The sequence below is a fragment of the Panulirus ornatus genome, chromosome 30 (genome assembly GCF_036320965.1).
Source record: "Panulirus ornatus isolate Po-2019 chromosome 30, ASM3632096v1, whole genome shotgun sequence".
Lineage (NCBI taxonomy): Eukaryota > Metazoa > Arthropoda > Malacostraca > Decapoda > Palinuridae > Panulirus > Panulirus ornatus.
In genome coordinates, this window is record NC_092253.1 from 13,169,774 (window position 1) to 13,193,808 (window position 24,035).

The 24,035-nt window shown below is 40.4% G+C and overlaps 1 protein-coding gene across 1 annotated transcript in view; it reads right to left on the reverse strand.

Annotated features, from left to right (window-relative positions):
* Positions 1–23,464, reverse strand: part of LOC139758280 (ionotropic receptor 21a-like) — a 45,706-nt gene extending 22,242 nt beyond the window's left edge. Inside the window, exons 1-6 of the mRNA XM_071679490.1 lie at positions 23,398–23,464; positions 16,582–16,706; positions 8,909–9,025; positions 7,381–7,613; positions 4,150–4,278; positions 3,360–3,546 (exon numbers count right to left, since the gene is read on the reverse strand). Coding sequence (XP_071535591.1) covers positions 3,360–3,546; positions 4,150–4,278; positions 7,381–7,613; positions 8,909–9,025; positions 16,582–16,706; positions 23,398–23,464 — 858 coding nt within the window. The remainder of the gene's footprint in view (positions 1–3,359; positions 3,547–4,149; positions 4,279–7,380; positions 7,614–8,908; positions 9,026–16,581; positions 16,707–23,397) is intronic.
* Between the last annotated feature and the right edge of the window lie 571 nt (positions 23,465–24,035).

Below are 24,035 nucleotides of genomic sequence, written 5' to 3' on the forward strand. Positions count from 1 at the left end.
AAAACCCCTCCCCACAAATATGCCTGAGGTAGCGCTAGGAAAAGACAGCAAAGGTCATATTTGTTCACACTTAGTCTTTAGCATGTTTAATACACCGAAAAAACAGCTCCCTTTCCACATCCAGGCCCCACAAAACTTTCCATGGTTTACCCCAAACGCTTCATATGCCCTGGCTCAATCCATTGACAGCACGTCGACCCAGGTATACCACATCGTTCCAATTCAATCTATTCCTTGCACGCCTTTCTCCCTCCTGCATGTTCAGGCTCCGATCACTCAAAATCTATCTCACTCCATCTTTCCACCTCCAATCTGGTCTCCCACTTCTCGTTCCCTCCACGTCTGACACATATATCCTTTTTGTCAATCTTTCTTCACTCATTCTCTCCATGTGACCAAACCATTTCAAAACACTATCTTGTGCTCTTTAAACCACATTCTTTTTATTATCACACATCTCTCTTATCCTTTCATTACTTACTCGGTTAAACCACCTCACACCACATATTGTCCTCAAACATCTCATTTCCAGCACATCCACCTTCCTCTGCAAAAGTTTATCTATAATCCACGCCTCGCAGCCATATAACTTTGTTGGAACCACTATTCCTTCAAACATATCCAGTTTTGCTTTCCAAGAAAACATTCTCGACTTCCACACACTTTTCAACCTTCTCAGAACTTTCCCCCCTACCCTACCCTATCATTCACTTCCGCTGCTATGGTTCCATCCGCTTCCAAACAGACTCCCAGATACCTAAAACACTTCACTTACTCCATGATGATAGAGTGGCCGATATAGGGTGTTTTGGTCGAGGTGTTGTGCAAAGTGAGAGGGTTAGGGAGAATGATTTGGTAAGCAGAGAAGAGGTAGTAAAATCTTTCCGGAAGATGAAAGCCGGCAAGGTAGCGGGTTTGGATGGTATTTCAGTGGAATTCATCAAAAGAGGGGGTGACTGTCTTGTTGAGTGGTTGGTAAGATTATCTAATGTATGTATGACTCATGGTGAGATGCCTGAAGATTGGCGGAATTTTTGCATAGTGCCATTGTACAAAGGCAAAGGGAATAGAAAGTGAGTGCTCAAATTACAGAGGTATACGTTTGTTGAGTATTCCTGGAAAATTATATCGGAGGGTATTGATTAATAGAGTGAAGGCATACACAGAGATGAGATTGAGGTATAGCAGTGTGGTTTCAGAGGTGGTAGAAGATGTGTGTATCAGGTGTTTGCTTTGAAGAATGTATGTGAGAAACACTTACAAAAGCAAATGGATTTGTATGTAGCATTTTAGGATCTGGAGAAGGCATATGATAGAGTTGATGAAGGTGCTCTGTGGAAAGTATTAAGAATATATGGTGTAGGAGGCAAGATGTTAGAAGCAGTGAAAAGTTTTTACTAAGGATCTAAGGCATGTGTACGAGTGGGAAGAGAGGAAAGTGATTGGTTCTCAGTGAATGTTGGTTTGCGAGAGGGGTGCATGATGTCTCCAAAGTTGTTTAATTTGTTTATGATGGGTTGTTAGGGATGTGAATGCAAGAGTTTTGGAAATAGGGGCAAGTATGCAGTCTGTTGTGGATGAGAGAGCTTGGGAAGTGAATCAGTGGTTGTTCGCTGATTATACATCGCTGGTGGCCGATTCGGGTGAGACACTGCAGAAGCTGGTGACTGAGTTTGGCAAAGCGTGTGAAAGAGGAAAGCTGAGAGTAAATGTGAATACAAGCGAGGTTATTAGGTACAGTCGGGTTGAAGGACAAGTCAATTGGGAGGTAAGTTTGTATGGAAAAAACCTGGAGGATGTGAAGTGTTTTAGATATCTGGGAATGGATTTGGCAGTGGATGGAACCATGAAAGCGGAAGTAAATCATAGGGAGGGGGCAAAAGTTCTTGGAGAGTTGAAATATGTGTGGAGGTCGAGAACGTTATCTTGGAAAGCAAAAATGGGTATGTTTGAAGGAATAGTGCTTCCAACAATGTTATATGGTTGCGAGCCGTAGGCTATAGGTAGAGTTGTGCGGAGGAAGGTGGATGTGCTGGAAATGAGATGTTTGAGGACAATATGTGGTGTGAGGTAGTTTGTTCGAGTAGGTAATGAAAGGGTAAGAGAAATGGGTGTTTTTAAATGGTTTGGTCACATGGAGAGAATGGGTGAGGAAAAATTGACAAAGAGGATATATGTGTCAGAGGTGAAGGAAATGAGGAGAAGTGGGAGACCAAATTGGAGATGGAAAGATGGAGTGAAAAAGATTTTGAGTGATCGGGGCCTGAACGTGCAGGAGGGTGAAAGGCGTGCAAAGAATAAAGTGAATTGGAAAGATGTGGTATACCGGGGTCGACGTGCTGTCAATGGATTGAACCAGGGCTGTGAAGCGTCTGTGTTAAACGATTTAAAGTTTTGTGGGGCCTTAATGTGGAGAGGGAGCTGTGGTTTCGGTGCATTATACATGACAGCTAGATATTGAGTTTGAACTAATGTGGCCTTTGTTCTCTTTTCCTAGCGCTACCTTGCACACATGTCGGGGAGGGTTTTTTTCATTTCATGTGTGGCGGGGTGGCGAAAGGTGGAAAGGTGAAGTGAAAAAGATTTTGTGATCCGGGCCTGAACATGCAGTTGATTGAACCGGGGCATGTGAAGCGTCTGTGGTAAACCATGGTAAGTTTTGTGGGTCCTAGATGTGGAGAGGGAACTGTGGTTTCGGTGCAATATACATTACAGCTAGAGACTGAGTGTGAACGAATGTGGCCTTTGTTGTCTCTTACTAGCGCTACCTCGTGCACATGCGGGGGGAGGGGGTTGTCATTTCATGTGTGGCGGAGTGGCGACGGGAATGAATAAGGGCTGACAGTATGAATTATGTACATGTGTATATATGTATATGTATGTCTGTGTGTATATATATATATGTATACGTTTAGATGTATAGGTTTGTATATGTGCGTGTTTGTGGGTGGGTTGGGCCATTCTTTTGTCTGTTTTCTTGCGCTAGCTCGCTAACGCGGGAGACCGCAACAAAGTATAACAAAAATAAAGTAAATAAAATATTAGGGGTTTGGGAGAGAACTGAATATGTTTTTTATTTTAATTGAGCAAAAGAAAATCTCCACAGCGCGTACCCAACAACTGCATTTCTCTACAATGCTTATCCGATCTCATGAAATACGTCTTTGTAAGTTCAATCCTGGTCAAGAATATCGAATGCTTGTCTGTTTAACGTTACCTCTCCTTTTGGTAACAAACAAAAGGTCAACACACTCCGAAGTGATCACCATAAAGTGTCATTTCGGCTCTCAGAATCAAATGTTGTTTGTACCTAGACAGTACATATGTCATAATGATATACAGCCAAAACGAACACTCACCTCTATCCAGCTAGTGACTGGGAGGAAACTGTATGTAAAGTTGAGGGTGTCTGCTATAGTTAGGAACAACATCCCATCAGGTCCCTTGTAGTTTTTGATTCTGGTTCCATCAGTGGCCTTCTCCTCATACTCGATGAAATAGGGTGGCCAGGGCAATCCAGTGACGTTCACCGCCATACCATGAAAGCTAAGTAGAATTGATATTCCTTGATTCTATGTGTATTTGTAACCCAAATACAAAGGTATTTCGTATCGTTTCAAAACGTTTCAGAAAAGCTGTGATGAACTGGACGTGATGCGAACGATCATTGACGAACAATGAAGAAAAGAAATTTTGTCAGGAATGTGACTAGCTTAAGGAGACAGTAAGTAGTAAATGATTACAGGTACTGACTCTCTATGGTGTATGCTATGCTGTTTCTGGTGAAATTTTTTTGATAGTAAGGAAAATAGTTTATTTTTTGCCATGATGAGACCATAAGGTGTTATCGTTAAAAGAAATGATCATATATTCAGTGGGAATGATTCACTACCATTTAACAATTCTGAAATATAAATCATAAACTTAATTATTCAATTTACATTATTTTCCTTTATTAATAATTCTGAAGTATTTTCAAAGTCCAAGCCCTCGATATATGTAGGAAACTTTAAAAAAAAAGCCAAGATGCACGTTTAATCCAACAATTTGAACCCTTATGAATACCTAGAAGTCTCATTTATGCATAATGTAAACTGTGAAAAAAAAAGAAATAGTGATATAAAGGAGTTAAGGTCTTCATATCAATACTTAGCGAATTTCTCTGGAAATAGTTTTTGGTGAGGGAAGTGAACGAGTCCCCGGTCGGGGCTCCAGGAGGCAACAGACACAATTTCTTCTCCTCTCGGACTGTACGGCATGTTGGAGTATACCACACACCTGTGGAGGGAGATTCAGCAACAAGTAAACCTGTCATTTCTTCGCTATTTTCGTCAAGGAAGGATATTTTCCATATACCACCTGCTGATGATATCTGTAGTCAGATAACTACAGTTATCATGATCATTATCTTCTTCAGAATTATTCACGGATGATGGTCGTTCATATCAAAATAATACATTCGATTATATGAACTATATGCATGTTAGAAATATTCACGATAGAAATAACATATTCATAAGATAATAAGATTTAATGAAGAGCTCCAAATCATTACCATCATAATTGATATATATATATATATATATATATATATATATATATATATATATATATATATATATATATATATATATATATATATATATATATATATATATATATATATATATATATATATATATATATATATGAAGAAGTAAGATTATTAGTGAAAGAGAAGAGAGAGGCATTTGGACGATTTTTGCAGGGAAAAAATGCAATTGAGTGGGATATGTATAAAAGAAAGAGACAGGAGGTCAAGAGAAAGGTGCAAGAGGTGAAAAAGAGGGCAAATGAGAGTTTGGGTGAGAGAGTATCATTAAATTTTAGGGAGAATAAAAAGATGTTCTGTTCTGGAAGGAGGTAAATAAAGTGCGTAATACAAGGGAGCAAATGGGAACTTCAGAGAAGGGCGCAAATGGGGAGGTGATAACAAGTAGTGGTGATGTGAGAGGGAGATGGAGTGAGTACTTTGAAGGTTTGTTGAATGTGTTTGATGACAGAGTGGCATATATAGGGTGTTTTGGTCGAGGTGGTGTGCAAAGTGAGAGGGTTAGGGAAAATGATTTGGTAAACAGAGAAGAGGTAGTAGAAGCTTTGCGGAAGATGAAAGCCGGCAAGGCAGCAGGTTTGGATGGTATTGCAGTGGAATTTATTAAAAAAGGGGGTGACTGTATTATTGACTGGTTGGTAAGGTTATTTAATGTATGTATGACTCATGGTGAGGTGCCTGATGATTGGCGGAATGCGTGCATAGTGCCATTGTACAAAGGCAAAGGGGATAAGAGTGAGTGCTCAAATTACAGAGGTATAAGTTTGTTGAGTATTCCTGGTAAATCATATGGGAGGGTATTGACTGAGAGGGTGAAGGCATGTACAGAGCATCAGATTGGGGAAGAGCAGTGTGGTTTCAGAAGTGGTAGAGGATGTGTGGATCAGGTGTTTGCTTTGAAGAATGTATGTGAGAAATACTTAGAAAAGCAAATGGATTTGTATGTAGCATTTATGGATCTGGAGAAGGCATATGATAGAGTTGATAGAGATGCTCTGTGGAAGGTATTAAGAATATATGGTGTGGGAGGCAAGTTGTTAGAAGCAGTGAAAAGTTTTTATCGAGGATGTAAGGCATGTGTACGTGTAGGAAGAGAGGAAAGTGATTGGTTCTCAGTGAATGTAGGTTTGCGGCAGGGGTGTGTGATGTCTCCATGGTTGTTTAATTTGTTTATGGATGGGGTTGTTAGGGAGGTGAATGCAAGAGTTTTGGAAAGAGGGGCAAGTATGAAGTCTGTTGGGGATGAGAGAGCTTGGGAAGTGAGTCAGTTGTTGTTCGCTGATGATACAGCGCTGGTGGCTGATTCATGTGAGAAACTGCAGAAGCTGGTGACTGAGTTTGGTAAAGTGTGTGAAAGAAGAAAGTTAAGAGTAAATGTGAATAAGAGCAAGGTTATCAGGTACAGTAGGGTTGAGGGTCAAGTCAATTGGGAGGTGAGTTTGAATGGAGAAAAACTGGAGGAAGTGGTGTTTTAGATATCTGGGAGTGGATCTGGCAGCGGATGGAACCATGGAAGCGGAAGTGGATCATAGGGTGGGGGAGGGGGCGAAAATTCTGGGAGCCTTGAAGAATGTGTGGAAGTCGAGAACATTATCTCGGAAAGCAAAAATGGGTATGTTTGAAGGAATAGTGGTTCCAACAATGTTGTATGGTTGCGAGGCGTGGGCTATGGATAGAGTTGTGCGCAGGAGGATGGATGTGCTGGAAATGAGATGTTTGAGGACAATGTGTGGTGTGAGGTGGTTTGATCGAGTAAGTAACGTAAGGGTAAGAGAGATGTGTGGAAATAAAAAGAGCGTGGTTGAGAGAGCAGAAGAGGGTGTTTTGAAATGGTTCGGGCACATGGAGAGAATGAGTGAGGAAAGATTGACCAAGAGAATATATGTGTCGGAGGTGGAGGGAACGAGGAGAAGAGGGAGACCAAATTGGAGGTGGAAAGATGGAGTGAAAAAGATTTTGTGTGATCGGGGCCTGAACATGCAGGAGGGTGAAAGGAGGGCAAGGAATAGAGTGAATTGGAGCGATGTGGTATACCGGGGTTGACGTGCTGTCAGTGGATTGAATCAAGGCATGTGAAGCGTCTGGGGTAAACCATGGAAAGCTGTGTAGGTATGTATATTTTGCGTGTGTGGACGTATGTATATACATGTGTATGGGGGTGGGTTGGGCCATTTCTTTCGTCTGTTTCCTTGCGCTACCTCGCAGACGCGGGAGACAGCGACAAAGCAAAAAAAAAAAAAAAAAAAAATATATATATATATATATATATATATATATATATATATATATATATATATATATATATATATATATATATATATATATATATATATATATATATATATATATATATATATATATATATATATATATATATATATATATATATATATATATATATATATATATATATATATATATATATATATATGTATATATATATATATATATATATATATATATATATATATATATATATATATATATATATATATATATATATATATATATATATATATATATATATATATATATATATATATATATATTCCTACATATAAGTTCAAATATAAAGAATTTATATGACCTTCATATCATCACAACGTGAGTTCATTCATTTGGTTTTGTTTGTGCAATATTTTGCCAGGGACTGTCACATATGTTTAGAAATAATAAAAATACAAAATAACAATCATTGCATTTATATCTTATTATACTGGTATGGAAGACATCACAGTTATTTACTATTACATTTGATTAGGAATCTAAATCAGACCCTAGGAACACACCTCATATCATATGTGGTATCCACAAGTCTCATGAACATAGCGTTCATCATAGAGTAGGTCCAGTGGCTGCTTAGGAGGTCTTGCAATTTCAGGAGAGGCAGGCGAGTGACGGCAAGGAGCCTCGTCGACCACACCAGGAGACGGCCCTTGAGGGACCATTCGGCGAAGGCGGAGAGGAAGGCTGGGTCGTCGCTCACCAGTACCACCGTCACGCACCACGAAAGCTGCCGCAACTGTTGGTATCAACATGGTAGAAATTTATGGAAAAAGCCTCTCAACAAACTTCATATTAATGGGAAAGTAATCTGTCAACACAATAATGTGAGAAGACTTAACCACCTTGGTAGATATTTGATAAGCTATTCGTCTCGGTAATGATAGAGTGATCTACATACCTTAGTTGTACTGGAAGTGCACCCACTTCATCTTGCAGTATCATGAGAAATAACTCAAACACCTCAGCAGTAATGAAACAGGGTTCCTCAATAATCTGATTGACCTACCTACGTTTATTGTGATATGACAGTCACCTATAAGCCTCGAAATTTGGTGTGAGAGTGACCCGACACCTCAGTAACGGTGTGATCGAAACATGCTGTAGCAGTCATGTTTGGTTGTCCCACACGCCTCAAAGTTGATGTAGAAAAGATTTCTCTATCCTGGAGATGAAGTAAGAGCATCTTACCCGTCTTAGCAGTAACGTGAGAGTACCCATTACGTATGGATGGTATTACTAGAAAGGCTTACACGTACTTTTTTATTAATTTGACTTGACCCATCCCATCTTTGTTAATATGAATGACCTCCATACCTAATCTGAGCCACTTATCTGACTTGTAATGCAATGCTAGAGTTATCTACCTGCCATATCTTTAATATGAGTGATTACCTTCTACCAAACAGAATCTACGTTAACGCAAACATAGCTCAAGCAACTCTACAATAATGTAAGAGTGACATTCCCACTTCAACAGTACATCTGAATGACTTATTAGCCATAGTAGTAATATAAGAAATCTTTTCCAACCTTATAGTAATAACACTATGATGATCTATCTCAGTAGTAATATAAAGCTCACCAAATCCGCCACATCAATTCCAATCCTTCTTAGCGGTACTAATGGAGTGATCTACCCACCTCAACCGAAATGTGAGAAGTACTCACTCACTTTAGAAGTGCCATGAATATTCCACACTAGTCTGATCTGCACATGATTGTTAGGACCACTCTCACAGTGTTCCAACTGTCTCATAGAACGATGGAGGAGTGAGGGACTGCCACAACAGTAAAATCAGAGTGATCTAGACAATAATCAGACCGATTCAGTAGAAATTTGAGGTGCTACTCACCTCACAGAATTGAGGGAAAGACCAAACTGTTTTAGCATTCATGTGAAGTTGACAGCCTTACCTCAATACCAGTATAAGAGTGAAAAATCTGTCAGATTATTCGCATAAGAATGGCCCACCTACCTCGTAGTAACATTTAAGTGATACACCCGCCTGAGCAGTATTAAGTGTGACTTACCCGTCGAGCATGACTGACAACACGGGAGAGCTGCGCCTGCGTTACGTTAGCCTCCTGACCGTCAGCTGTCACCTCGAACATCCCTACCCCCCAGGATGCCCTAACTTCGCCCACAACCTAAAGAAAACGACATAAGATAGAAATATAGTGGAAATAACAATAAAAGAACATAGAATGTGCTAATGTACTATTTCCTCGAGAGGAGTCCTAGGAGATGGATAATATCCTACCGGGAAAAATTGAAAGCAACGCCAAATATACGTTTGAAAATAGACCTCGAAATAGGTCACTCAAGTCCACGACTGGATCTTTTTTTACTCCTGCATACGGGTGTAGAGACTGTAAGTATAACACCTTAAGCCTTCAGTTTACTTCTTCACTTTATCTATATTCCTTCTACGATATTCTCCCCTCCTTGTACTCTAACTTTCTAAATGGGGAAACAAAAGGAGTCAGACGGGGAGTGCTCATCCTCCTCGAAGGCTCAGATTGGGGTGTCTAAATTTGTGTTGATGTAACCAAAATGAAAAAAACGGAGAGACAGATAGTATGTTTGAGGAAAGGAACCTGGATGTTTTGGCTATGAGTGAAACAAAGCTCAAGGTCAAAGTGGAAGAGTGGTTTGGGAATGTCTTGGGAGTAAAGTTAGGGATTAGTGACAGGACAAGAGCGAGGGAAGGAGTAGCACTACTCCTGAAACAGGAGTGGTGGGAGTATGTAATAGAGTGAAAGAAAGTAAATTCTAGACTGATATGGGTAAAACTGATAGTGGATGGAGAAAGAGATGGGGGATTATTGGTGCATATGCACCTGGGCATGAGAATAAAGATCATGAGAGGCAAGTGTTTTGGGAGCAGCTGAGTGAGTGTGTTAGTAGTTTTCATGCACGAAACCGGGTTATACTGATAGGTGATTTGAATGCAAAGGTGAGTAATGTGGCAGTTGAGGGAATAATTGGTGTACATGGGGGGGTGTTCAGTGTTGTAAATGTAAATGGCGAAGAGCTTGTAGATTTATGTGCTGAAAAAGGACTAGTTATTGGGAATACCTTGTTTAAAAAGAGAGATATACATAAGTATACGTATGTAAGTAGGAGAGATGGCCAGAGAGCGTTATTGGATTAGGAGTTAATTGATAAGCGCGCGAAAGAAAGGTTCAACTGGAGGGATATCTGATCATTATCTTGTGGAGGCGAAAGTGAAGATTTGTAGAGGTATTCAAAAAAGAAGAGAGAATGTTGGTGTGAAATGAGTGGTGAGAGTAAGTGAGCCTGGGAAGGAGACTTGTGTGAGGAAGTACCAGGAAAGACTGACCACAGAATGGAAAATGGTGAGAACAAAGGACGTAAGGGGAGTGGGGGAGGAATGGAATGTATTTACGGAAGCAGTGATGGCTTGCGCAAAAGATGCTTGTTGCATGAGAAACTTTGGAGGTAGGCATATTAGAAAGGGTAGTGAGTGGTGGGATGAGGAAGTAAGATTATTATTGAAAGACAAAAGAGAGACATTTGAACGATTTTTGCAGGGGAACAATGCAAATGACTGTAAGATGTATTAAAAGAAGACGCAGGAGGTGAAGAGAAAAGTACAAGAGGCGAAAAAGAGGGCAAATGGGAGTTGGGGTGAGAGAGTATCATTAAATTTCAGGGAGAATAAAAAGATGTTTTGAAGGAGGTAAATAAAGTGCGTAACACAAGGGAACAAACGGGAACATCACTGAAGGAGGCTAATGGGGAGATGATAACAAGGAGTTCTGATGTGAGAAGGAGATGGAGTGAGTATTTTGAAGGTTTGTTGAATATGTTTGATAATAGAGTGGTAGATATAAGGTGTTTTGGTCGAGGTGGTGTGCAAAGTGAAAGGGTTAGGGAAAATGATTTGGTAAATAGAGAAGAGGTAGTAAAAACTTTGCGAAAGACGAAAGCTGGCAAGGCTGCGGGTCTGGATGGTTTTGCAGTGGAATTTATTAAAAAAAAAGGTGATGACTGCATTGTTGACTGGTTGGTGAGGATATTCAATGTATATATGACTCATGGTGAGGTGCCTGAGGATTGGCGGAATACGTGCATAGCGCCATTGTACAAAGGCAAAGGGGATAAGAGTGAGTGCTCAAATTACAGAGGTATAAGTTTGTTGAGTATTCCTGGGAAATTGTATGGGAGGGTATTGATTGAGAGGGTGAAGGCATGTACAGAGCATCAGATTGGGGAAGAGCAGTGTCGTTTCAGAAGTGGTAGAGGATGTGCGGATCAGGTGTTTGCTTTGAAAAATATATGTGAGAAATACTTAGAAAAGCAAATGGGTTTGTATGTACCATATATAGATCTGGAGAAGGCATATGATAGAGTTGATAGAGATGCTCTGTGGAAGGTATTAAGAATATATGGTGTGGGAGGCAAGTTGTTAGAAGCAGGGAAAAGTTTTTCTCGAGGATGTAAGGCATTTTTACGTGTAGGAAGAGAGGAAAGTGATTTGTTCTCAGTGAATGTTGGTTTGCGGCAGAGGTGTTTCATATTTCCATGGTTGTTTAATTTGTTTATGGGTGGGTTGTTAGGGAGGTGAGTTTTGTAAGGAGAGGCAAGTATGCAGTCTGTTGTCGATGATAGAACTTGGGAAGTGAGTCAATTGTTGTTCGCTGATGATAGAGCGCTGGTGGCTGATTCATCTGAGAAACTGTAGAAGCTGGTGACTGAGTTTGGTAGTGTGTGAAAGAAGAAAGCTGAGAGTAAATGTGAATAAAAGCAAGGTTGTGAGGTACAGTAGGGCGAAGGGACAAGTCAACTGGGAGATAAATTTGAATGGAGAAAAACTGGAGGAAGTGAAGTGTTTTAGATATCTGGGAGTGGATTTGGCAGCGGATGAAACCATGGAAGCGGAAGTGAGTCACTGGGAGGGGGAGCTCGGGAAAGTTCTGGGAACGTTGAAAAATGTTTGGAAGGCGATAATATTACCTCGGAAAGCAAAAATGGGTATGTTTGAAGGAAGAGGGGTTTCAACAATGTTATATGGTTGCGAGGCCTGGGATATAGGTAGGTTTGTGAAGAGGAGGGTGAATGTGTTAGAAATGAGATATCTGAGGACAATATATGGTGTTACGTGGTTTGATCGATTAAATAATGAAAGGGTAAGAGAGATGTGCGGTAATGAAAAGAGTGTGGTGGAGAGAGCAGAAGAGTGTTGAAATAGTTTGGTCACATGGAGAGAAAGAGTGAGGAAAGATTGACAAAGAGGATATATGTGTCATAGTTGGAGGGAACGAGGAGTAGCGGGAGACCAAATATGAGGTGGAAGGATGGAGTGAAAAAGATTCTGAGCGATCGGAGTCTGAACATGCAGGAGGGTGAATGGCGTGCAAGGAATAGGGTGAATTGGAACGATGTTGTATACCGGGGTCGAAGTACTGTCAAGGGATTGAAGAAGGGAATATGAACCGTCTGGAGTAAACCATACGGCCTGGATGTGGAAAGGGAGCTATGGTTTCGATGTATTACACATGAGAGCTAGAGACTGAATGTCAACAAATGTGGCCTTTGATGTGTTTTCCTAGCAATACCTCGCGCGAATGGGGTGGGGTTTATTTCTTGTGTGGCATTGTGGCGACGGAAATGAATAAAGGCAGCCAGTATGAATTATGTATATGTGTATATATGTATATATGTATATACATGTGTATGTATATACATATGTATACGTTGAAATGTATATGTATGTATATGTGAGTGTGTAGACGGGTATGTATATATGTGTATGTGGGTGGGTTGGCCCATTCTTTTGTCTGTTTCCTTGCACTACCTCGCTAACGCGGGAAACAGCGACAAAGTACAATGAATAATATCTGTCTATCTATCTATCTATCTATCTACCTATCTATCTATTCATATATATGTATATGTATATATATATATATATATATATATATATATATATATATATATATATATATATATATATATATATATATATATATATATATATATATATATATATATATATATATATATATATATATATATCCCTGGGGATAGAGGATTAAGAATACTTCCCACGTATTCCCTGCGTGTCGTAGAAGGCGACTGAAAGGGGAGGGAGCGGGGGGCTGGAAATCCTCCCATCTCGTTTTTTTTCTTTTATTTTCTTTTTTTTTAATTCTCCAAAAGAAGGAACAGAGGGGGGGGCCAGGTGAGAACATTCCACAAAGGCCCAGTCCTCTATTCTTAACGCTACCTCGCTAACGCGGGAAATGGCGAATAGTTTAAAAGAAAGAAAATATATATATATATATACATATATATATATATATATATATATATATATATATATATATATATATATATATATATATATATATATATATATATTTCTCCCCTATACCCAGGAATACTTCCCACGCATTCCTCAGGTGTCGTACAAGGCGCCTAAAGGGGACGGGAGCGGGTGGCCAGAAACCCTCCACTCCTTGTATTGTAACTTTCTAAAAGGAGAAACAGAAGAAGGAGTCACGCGGGGAGTGCTCATCCTCCTCGAAGGCTCAGATTGGGGTGTCTAAATGTGTGTGGATGTAACCAGGATGAGAAAAAAGGAGAGATAGGTAGTATGTTTCAGGAAAAGAGCCTGGATGTTTTGGCTCTGAGTGAAACGAAGCTCAAGGGTAAAGGGGAAGAGTGGTTTGGGAATGTCTTGGGAGTAAAGTCAAGGGTTAGTGAGAGGACAAGAGCAAAGGAAGGAGTGCAACTACTCCTGAATCAGGAGTTGTGGGAGTATGTGATAGGGTGTATGAAAGTAAATTCTAGATTGATATGAGAGGCCAGTTAGTGGTTTTGATGCACAAGATCGGGTTATAGTGATGGGTGATTTGAATGCAAAGGTGAGTAATGTGTTAGTTGAGGGATAATTGGTATACATGGGGTGTTCAGTGTTATAAATGGAAATGGTGAAGAGCTTGTAGAATTATGTGCTGAAAAAGGACTGGTGATTGGGAATACCTGGTTTAAAAAGTGAGATATACCTAAGTATACGTAAGTAAGTAGGAGAGATGGCCAGAGAGTGTTATTCGATTACGAGTTAATTGATAGGCGCGCGAAAGAGAGACTTTTGGATGTTGATGTGCTGAGAGGTGCAACTGGAGCGATGTCTGATCATTATCTTGTGGAGGCGAAGGTGAAGATTTGTGGGGGTTTTCAGAAAAGAAGAGAGAATGTTGGGGTGAAGAGAGTGGTGAGAGTAAGTGAGCTTGGGAAGGAGACTTGTGTGAGGAAGTACCAGGAGACACTGAGTACAGAATGGAAAAAGGTGAGAACAAAGGAGGTAAGGGGAGTGGGGGAGGAATGGGATGTATTTAGGGAACCAGTGATGGCTTGTGCAAAAGATACTTGTGGCATGAGAAGCGTGGGAGGTGGGTTGATTAGAAAGGGTACTGAGTGGTGGGATGAAGAAGAAAGATTATTAGTGAAAGAGAAGAGAGAGACATTTGGACGATTTTTGCAGGGAAAAAATACAAATGAGTGGGAGATATATAAAAGAAAGAGGCAGGAGGTAGTAAAAGCTTTGCGGAAGATGAAAGCCGGCAAGGCAGCAGGTTTGGATGGTATTGCAGTGGAATTTATTAAAAAAGGGGGTGACTGTATTATTGACTGCTTGGTAAGGTTATTCAATGTATGTATGACTCACGGTGAGGTGCCTGAGGATTGGCGAAATGCGTGCATAGTGCCATTGTACAAAGGCAAAGGGGATAAGAGTGAGTGCTCAAATTACAGAGGTATAAGTTTCTTGAGTATTCCTGGTAAATCATATGGGAGGGTATTGATTGAGAGGGTGAAGGCATGTACAGAGCATCAGATTGGGGAAGAGCAGTGTGGTTTCAGAAGTGGTAGACGATGTGTGGATCAGGTGTTTGCTTTGAAGAATGTATGTGAAAAATACTTAGAAAAGCAAATGGATTTGTATGTAGCATTTATGGATCTTGAGAAGGAATATGATAGAGTTGATAGAGATGCTCTGTGGAAGGTATTAAGAATATATGGTGTGGGAGGCAAGTTGTTAGAAGCAGTGAAAAGTTTTTATCGAGGATGTAAGGCATGTATACGTGTAGGAAGAGAGGAAAGTGATTGGTTCTCAGTGAATGTAGGTTTGCGGCAGGGGTGTGTGATGTCTCCATGGTTGTTTAATTTGTTTATGGATGGGGTTGTTAGGGAGGTGAATGCAAGAGTTTTGTAAAGAGGGGCAAGTATGAAGTCTGTTGGGGATGAGAGAGCTTGGGAAGTGAGTCAGTTGTTGTTCGCTGATGATACAGCGCTGGTGGCTGATTCATGTGAGTGAGAAACTGCAGAAGCTGGTGACTGAGTTTGGTAAAGTGTGTGAAAGAAGAAAGTTGAGTAAATGTGAATAACAGCAAGGTAATTAGGTACAGTAAGGTTGAGGGTCGGGTCAATTGGGAGGTAAGTTTGAATGGAGAAAGACTGGAGGAAGTAAAGTGTTTTAGATATCTGGGAGTGGATCTGGCAGCGGATGGAACCATGGAAGCGGAAGTGGATCATAGGGTGGGGGAGGGGGCGAAAATCCTGGGAGCCTTGAAGAATGTGTGGAAGTCGAGAACATTATCTCGGAAAGGAAAAATGTGTGTGTTTGAAGGAATAGTGGTTCCAACAATGTTGTATGGTTGCGAGGCGTGGGCTATGGATAGAGTTGTGCGCAGGAGGATGGATGTGCTGGAAATGAGATGTTTGAGGACAATGTGTGGTGTGAGGTGGTTTGATCGAGTAAGTAACGTATGGGTAAGAGAGATGTGTGGAAATAAAAAGAGCGTGGTTGAGAGAGCAGAAGAGGGTGTTTTGAAATGGTTTGGGCACATGGAGAGAATGAGTGAGGAAAGATTGACCAAGAGGATATATGTGTCGGAGGTGGAGGGAACGAGAAGTGGGAGACCAAATTGGAGGTGGAAAGATGGAGTGAAAAAGATTTTGTGTGATCGGGGCCTGAACATGCAGGAGGGTGAAAGGAGGGCAAGGAATAGAGTGAATTGGATCGATGTTTTATACCGGGGTTGACGTGCTGTCAGTGGATTGAATCAGGGCATGTGAAGCGTCTGGGGTAAACCATGGAAAGCTGTGTAGGTATGTATATTTGCGTGTGTGGACGTATGTATATACATGTGTATGGGGGTGGGTTGGGCCATTTCTTTCGTCTGTTTCCTTGCGCTACCTCGCAAACGCGGGAGACAGCGACAAAGCAAAATATATATATATATATATATATATATATATATATATATATATATATATATATATATATATATATAATTCCCTGGGGATAGGGGAGAAAGAATACTTCCCACGTATTCCCTGCGTGTCGTAGAAGGCGACTAAAAGGGAAGGGAGCGGCGGGCTGGAAATCCTCCCCTTTCGTTTTTTTTTTTCTTTTTTTTTTCCAAAAGAAGGAACAGAGGAGAGGTCCAGGTGAGGATATTCCCTCAAAGGCCCAGTCCTCTGTTCTTAACGCTACCTCGCTATCGCGGGAAATAGCGAATAGTATGAAAAAAAAAAAAAAAAAAAATATATATATATATATATATATATATATATATATATATATATATATATATATATATATATATATATATATATATATATATATATATATATATATATATATATATATACATATATGCTTATATCTCACCTTGAAGACTGTGTAGTGTGAGGTTGATCCATCTGTGAAAAGGACGACGGAGCAACGAGGCTTTGACACCTCCCCGAGCACGGCGACCACCGCCTCACCAAGCTCGTCCAAAACATCATGACCACCTGTGACGCGATATCGGTACCACCATTTTAATGTATATGTATATGTATTCATATATATATATATATATATATATATATATATATATATATATATATATATATATATATATATATATATAGAAATTAAACAACCATGGAGACATCACACACCACTGCCGCAAACCTACATTCACTGAGAACCAATCACTTTCCTCTCTTCCTACACGTACACATGCCTTACATCCTCGATAAAAACTTTTCACTGCTTTTAACAACTTGCCTCCACACCATATATTCTTAATACCTTCCACAGAGCATCTCTATCAACTCTATCATATGCCTTCTCCAGATCCATAAATGCTACATACAAATCCATTTGCTTTTCTAAGTATTTCTCACATACATTCTTCAAAGCAAACACCTGATCCACACATCCTCTACCACTTCTGAAATCACACTGCTCTTCCCCAGTCTGATGCTCTGTACATGCTTTCACCCTCTCAATCAATACCCTCCCATATAATTTACCAGGAATACTCAACAAACTTATACCTCTGTAATTTGAGCACTCACTCTTATCCCCTTTGCCCTTGTACAATGGCACTATGCACGCATTCCGCCAATCCTCAGGCACCTCACCATGAGTCATACATACATTAAATAACCTTACCAACCAGTCAACAATACAGTCATCCCCTTTTTTAATAAATTCCACTGCAATACCATCCAAACCTGCTGCCTTGCCGGCTTTCATCTTCCGCAAAGCTTTTACTACCACTTCTCTGTTCACCAAATCATTTTCCCTAACCCTCTCACTTTGCACACCACCTCGACCAAGACACCCTATATCTGCCACTCTAACATCAAACACATTCAACAAACCTTCAAAATGCTCACTCCATCTTCTCACATCACCACTGCTTGTTATCACCTCCCCATTTGCGCCCTTCACTGAAGTTTCCATTTGCTCGCTTGTCTTACGCACTTTATTTACCTCCTTCCAGAACATCTTTTTATTCTCCCTAAAATTTGATGATACTCTCTCACCCCAATTCTCATTTGCCCTCTTTTTCACCTCTTGCACCTTTCTCTTGACCTCCTGTCTCTTTCTTTTATACGTCTCCCACTCAATTGCATTTTTTCCCTGCAAAAATCGTCAAATGCCTCTGTCTTCTCTTTCACTAATAATCTTACTTCTTCATCCCACCAATCCCTACCCTTTCTAATCAACCCACCTCCCACGCTTCTCATGCCACAAGCATCTTTTGCGCACTCCATCACTGATTCCCTAAATACATCCCATTCCTCCACCACTCCCCTTACTTCCATTGTTCTCACCTTTTTCCATTCTGTACTCAGTCTCTCCTGGTACTTCCTCACACAAGTCTCCTTCCCAAGCTCACTTACTCTCACCACCCTCTTCACCCCAACACTCACTCTTCTTTTCTGAAAACCCATACAAATCTTCACCTTGCCGGCTTTCATCTTCCGCAAAGCTTTTACTACCTCTTCTCTGTTTACCAACTCATTTTCCCTAACCCTCGCACTTTGCACACCACCTCGACCAAAACACCCTATATCTGCCACTCTATCATCAAACACATTCAACAAACCTTCAAAATACTCACTCCATCTCCTTCTCACATCACCACTACTTGTTATCACCTCCCCATTTGCTCCCTTCACTGAAGTTCCCATTTGCTCCCTTGTCTTACGCACTTTATTTACCTCCTTCCAGAACATCTTTTTATTCTCCCTAAAATTTAATGATACTCTCTCACCCCAACTCTCATTTGCCCTCTTTTTCACCTCTTGCACCTTTCTCTTGACCTCTTGCTTCTTTCTTTCTTATATCCCCCAGTCATTTGCACTACTTCCCTGCGAAAATCGTCCAAATGCCTCTCTCTTCTCTTTCACTAATAATCTTACTTCTTCATCCTACCACTCACTACCCTTTCCAATCTGCCCAACACCCACCTTTCTCATGCTACAAGCATCTTTTGTGCAAGCCATCACTGCTTCCCTAAATCATCCCATTCTTCCCCCATACCCCTTACGTCATTGGCTCTCATCTTTTGCCATTCTGGACTCAATCCCTCGTGGTACTTCCTCAAACAAATTCTCCCTTCCAACTTCACTTACTCTCACCACTTTCTTCTCCCCAGTATTCTCTCTTCTTTTCCGAAAACCTCTACAAATCTTCACCTTCGGCTTCACAAGATAACGATCAGACATCCCTCCAGCTGCCCTTCTCTGCACATTAACATACAAAAGTCTCTCTTTCACACGTCTATCAATTAGCGCGTAATCCAATGACGTCCTCTGTCCATCTCTCCTACTCACATGCGTATACGTATGCATATCTCGCTTTTTAAACCAAGTATTCCCAATCATCATTCCTCTTTCAGCACACACATCCACAAGCTCTTCTCCATTTCCATTTACAACTCTTATCACCCTATGTACACCAATTATACCCTAAACTGCCACATTACTCACCCATCCATTCAAATCACCCATCCCTATAACATGGTCTCGTGCCTCGAAGCTGCTAACACAGTCAGCTGCTCCCAAAGCAGTTGCCTCTAGATCTTTCCTCTCATGACCAAGTGCATAGGCACCAGTAACCACCCATCTCTCTCAATTCACTTTCAGTTTTACTCATATCAAATTAGAATTTACTTTCTTGCCCTCTATCATATATTCCCACAACTCCTGTTTCAGGAGTGCTACCACTTCCTTTGCTTTTGTCCTTTCACCAACCCTGGCTCAAGAGACCCCCCTTTAGAAATTTAGATACTTGATCACCTTGTCTTGCGTTAGCAAGGAAAGTACCAAATGCAACAAACTAAGAATGGCCAGTCGTTTCCCATAAATTCTGGAGGTATCATATGCAATTCAGAGAAACTACAGCTCCATAACTGCGAACGGGACGCACAGAACTATCCATGGTTTACGTTGAACGCTCTACATACCATGATTTACAAATGAATTTCTACGTAGGATTTATGGATCTGGAGAAGGCATACGATAGAATTGATAGAGATGCTCTGTGGAAGATATGAATATAATGTGTGGGAGGCAAGGTGTTAGAAGCAGGGAAAACTTTTTATCGAGGATGTAAGGCATTTATGCGAGTAGGAAGAGAGGAAAGTGATTGGTCCTCAGTGAATTTTGGTTTAGGGCAGGGGTGCGTGATGTCTCCATGGTTGTTTAATTTGTTTATGGATGGGGTTGTTAGGGAGGTAAATGCAAGAGTTTTGGAAAGAGGGGCAAGTATGCAAACTGTTGTGGCTGAGAGAAATGGGAAGTGAGTCAGTTGTTGTTCGCTGATGATACAGAGCTGGTGGCTGATTCGGGTGAGAAACTGCAGAATCTGGTGACTGAGTTTGGTAAAGTGTATGAAAGAAGAAAGCTGAGAGTAATTGTGAATAAGAGCAAGATTATTAGGTACAGTAGAGTTGAGGAACAAGCCAACTGGGAGGTAAGTTTGAATGGGCAATGCCTTATATCCTCGATAAAAGCTTTTCACTGCTTCTAACAACTTACCTCCCACACCATATATTCTTAATACCTTCCACATGGAATCTCTATCAACTCTATCATATGCCTTCTCCAGATCCATAAATGCTACATACAAATCCATTTGCTTTTCTAAGTATTTCTCATATACATTTTTCAAAGCAAATACTTGATCTACACATCCTCCACCACTTCTGAAACCACGCTGCTCTTCTCCAATCTGATGCGCTGTACATGCCTTCACCCTCTCAATCAATACCCTCTCATATAATTTCCCAGGAATAGTCAACAGACTTATACATCTGTAATCTGAGCACTCACTCTTATCCCCTATGCCTTTGTACAATGGCACTATTGAAGCATTCCGCCAGTCCTCAGGCACCTCACCATGAGTCATACATACATTAAATAACCTCGACAACCAGTCAACAATACAGTCATCTCCTTTTTTAAAAACTTTCACTGCAATACCATCCAAATCCGCTGCCTTCCCGGCTTTCATCTTCCGCAAAGCTTTTACTACCTATTCTCTGTTCACCAAATCATTCTCCCTAACCCTCTCACTTTGCACACCACCTCGTCCAAAAAATATGCCACTCTGTTATCAAACACATTCAACAAACATTCAAAATACTCACTCCATTTCCTTCTCACATCACCACTACTGGTTATCAACCTCCGCATTATCCCCCTTCACTGATATTCCCATTTGTTCCCTTGTCTTACACACTTTATTAACCTTCTTCAAAAACATCATTGTATTATCCCTAAAATTTGATAACACTCTCTTACGCCAACTCTCATTTGCCCTCTTTTTCGCCGCTTGCATCTTTCTCTTGACCTACTGCCACTTTCTTTTATACATCTCCCAGTCATTAGCATTATTTCCCTTCAAAAATCGTCCAAATGCCTCTCTCTGCTCTTTCACTAACAATCTTACTTCTTCATACCACCACTCACTACCCTTTCTAATTTGCCCACCTTCCACGCTTCTCATGTCACAAGCATCTTTTGCGCAAGCCATCACTGCTTCCCTAAATGCATCCCATTACTCCCCAATTCCCTTTACATACTTTGTTCTCACCTTTTTCCATTCTGTACTCAGTCTCTCCTAGTAATTCCTAAAAAAAGTCTCCCTCCCTAGCTTACTTACTCTCACCACTCACTTCACCCCAAAATTCTCTCTTCTTTTCTGAAAACCACTACAAATCCTCACCTTCGTCTCCACAAGATAATGATAAGACATCTTTCCAATTGCACCTCTCAGCACATTGACATCCAAGAGTCTTTCTTTCGCGAGCCTATCAACTAACACGTAATCCAATAACGCTCTCTGGCCATCTCTCCTCCTTACATAAGTATAATTATGTATATTTCTCTTTTTAAACCAGGTAATCCCAATCACCAGTCGTTTTTCAGCACATGAATCTACAAACTCTTCACCATTTCAAGGTACAACACTGAACACCACATGTACGCCAATTATTCCCTCAACTGCCACATTACTCACCTTTGCTTTCAAATCACCCATCACTATAACCCGGTCATGTGCATCAAAACTACTAACGCGCTCACTCAGCTGCTCCCAAAACACTTGCCTCTCAGGATCTTTCTCCACATGCCCAGGTGCATACGCAACAATAATCAATCCTCTCTCTCCATCCACTTTCAGTTTTACCCATATCAAACTAGCGTTTACTTTCTTACACTCTATCACATACTCCCACCACTACTGTTTCAGAAGTAATGCTATTCCTTCCCTTGCTCTTGTTCTCTCACTACCCACTGCCTTTACTCCTAAGACATTCCCAAAATACTCTTCCCCTTTACCCTTGAACTTCGTTTTACTCAGAGCCAAAACATCCAGGTTCCTTTCCTCAAACATACGACCTGTCTCTCATTTTTTCTCATCTTGGTTACATCCACACACATTTAAACACCCCAATCTCTCTCTCTCTCTCTCTCTCTCTCTCTCTCTCTCTCTCTCTATATATATATATATATATATATATATATATATATATATATATATATATATTATCCCTGGGGATAGGGGATTAAGAATACTTCCCACGTATTCCCTGCGTGTCGTAGAAGGCGACTAAAAGGGGAGGGAGCGGGGGGCTGGAAATCCTCCCCTCTCGGTTTTTTTTTAATTTTCCAAAAGAAGGAACAGAGAATTGGGCCAGGTGAGGGTATTCCCTCAAAGGCCCAGTCCTCTGTTCTAAACGCTACCTCGCTAATGCGGGAAATGGCGAATAGTTTGAAAAAAAAAAAAAAATATATATATATATATATATATATATATATATATATATATATATATATATATATATATATATGTATATATTTTTTTTTTTTTTTATACTTTGTCGCTGTCTCCCGCGTTTGCGAGGTAGCGCAAGGAAACAGACGAAAGAAATGGCCCAACCCCCCCCCCCCCATACACATGTATATACATACGTCCACACACGCAAATATACATACCTACACAGCTTTCCATGGTTTACCCCAGACGCTTCACATGCCTTCATTCAATCCACTGACAGCACGTCAACCCCGGTATACCACATCGATCTAATTCACTCTATTCCTTGCCCTCCTTTCACCCTCCTGCATGTTCAGGCCCCGATCACACAAAGTCTTTTTCACTCCATCTTTCCACCTCCAATTTGGTCTCCCTCTTCTCCTCGCTCCCTCCACCTCCGACACATATATCGTCTTGGTCAATCTTTCCTCACTCATCCTCTCCATGTGCCCAAACCACTTCAAAACACCCTCTTCTGCTCTCTCAACCACGCTCTTTTTATTTCCACACATCTCCCTTACCCTTACGTTACTCACTCGATCAAACCACCTCACACCACACATTGTCCTCAAACATCTCATTTCCAGCACATCCATCCTCCTGCGCACAACTCTATCCATAGCCCATGCCTCGCAACCATACAACATTGTTGGAACCACTTTTCCTTCAAACATACCTATTTTTGTTTTCCGAGATAATGTATAGTGTCAGGTAGGAGGTATACTCCTATTGAATCACCACAATACTCTGACTGTTCAATGGGAGGTGCCTCTCGAAATGTTGAAGATATATTGATGATCATGGTCAAGAGTCCTCCCAAAGCTCAGAATATACCGTGAAAATGGATGAGGATTACTTCTAGCCACTCAGTGGTATACTAACCTTCAGTGAGGATGAGTCGGGCAACAGAAAAGTCGACGATGTATAGCATCAGCAGGGAGATCTTCATCTTTATATCGTCTGCTAAGTTATTCTACGAAATAAACACATGAGCGACTTGTATGATATATTTGTGAGAGATTCTCTATTCGGAAATGAAGTGTAGCTTGTACATCATTATTGTGAGATGTGATATTATTGGAAATGTAGTGCAACTTGTTCATAATAACTACAAGAATTATCATTCTCGAAAATATAATAAAACTCGTGAATCATTGTTTTGAGAGATATTATTCTTGGAAATGATGTATATCTGATATATATTTGTGAGAGATTCTCTATTCGGAAATGAAGTGTAGCTTGTACATCATTATTGTGAGATGTGATATTATTGGAAATGTAGTGCAACTTGTTCATAATAACTACAAGAATTATCATTCTCGAAAATATAATAAAACTCGTGAATCATTGTTTTGAGAGATATTATTCTTGGAAATGATGTATATCTTATATATCATACTTGTGAGAGATGTTATCCTAGGAAATGTTAGCATAACTAGTATATCATTACTGAGGCAGATCTTCATCGTATTCATCATGTCAATTACCAGCTTGTTTCTTTCACTATCAAATTATTCGAT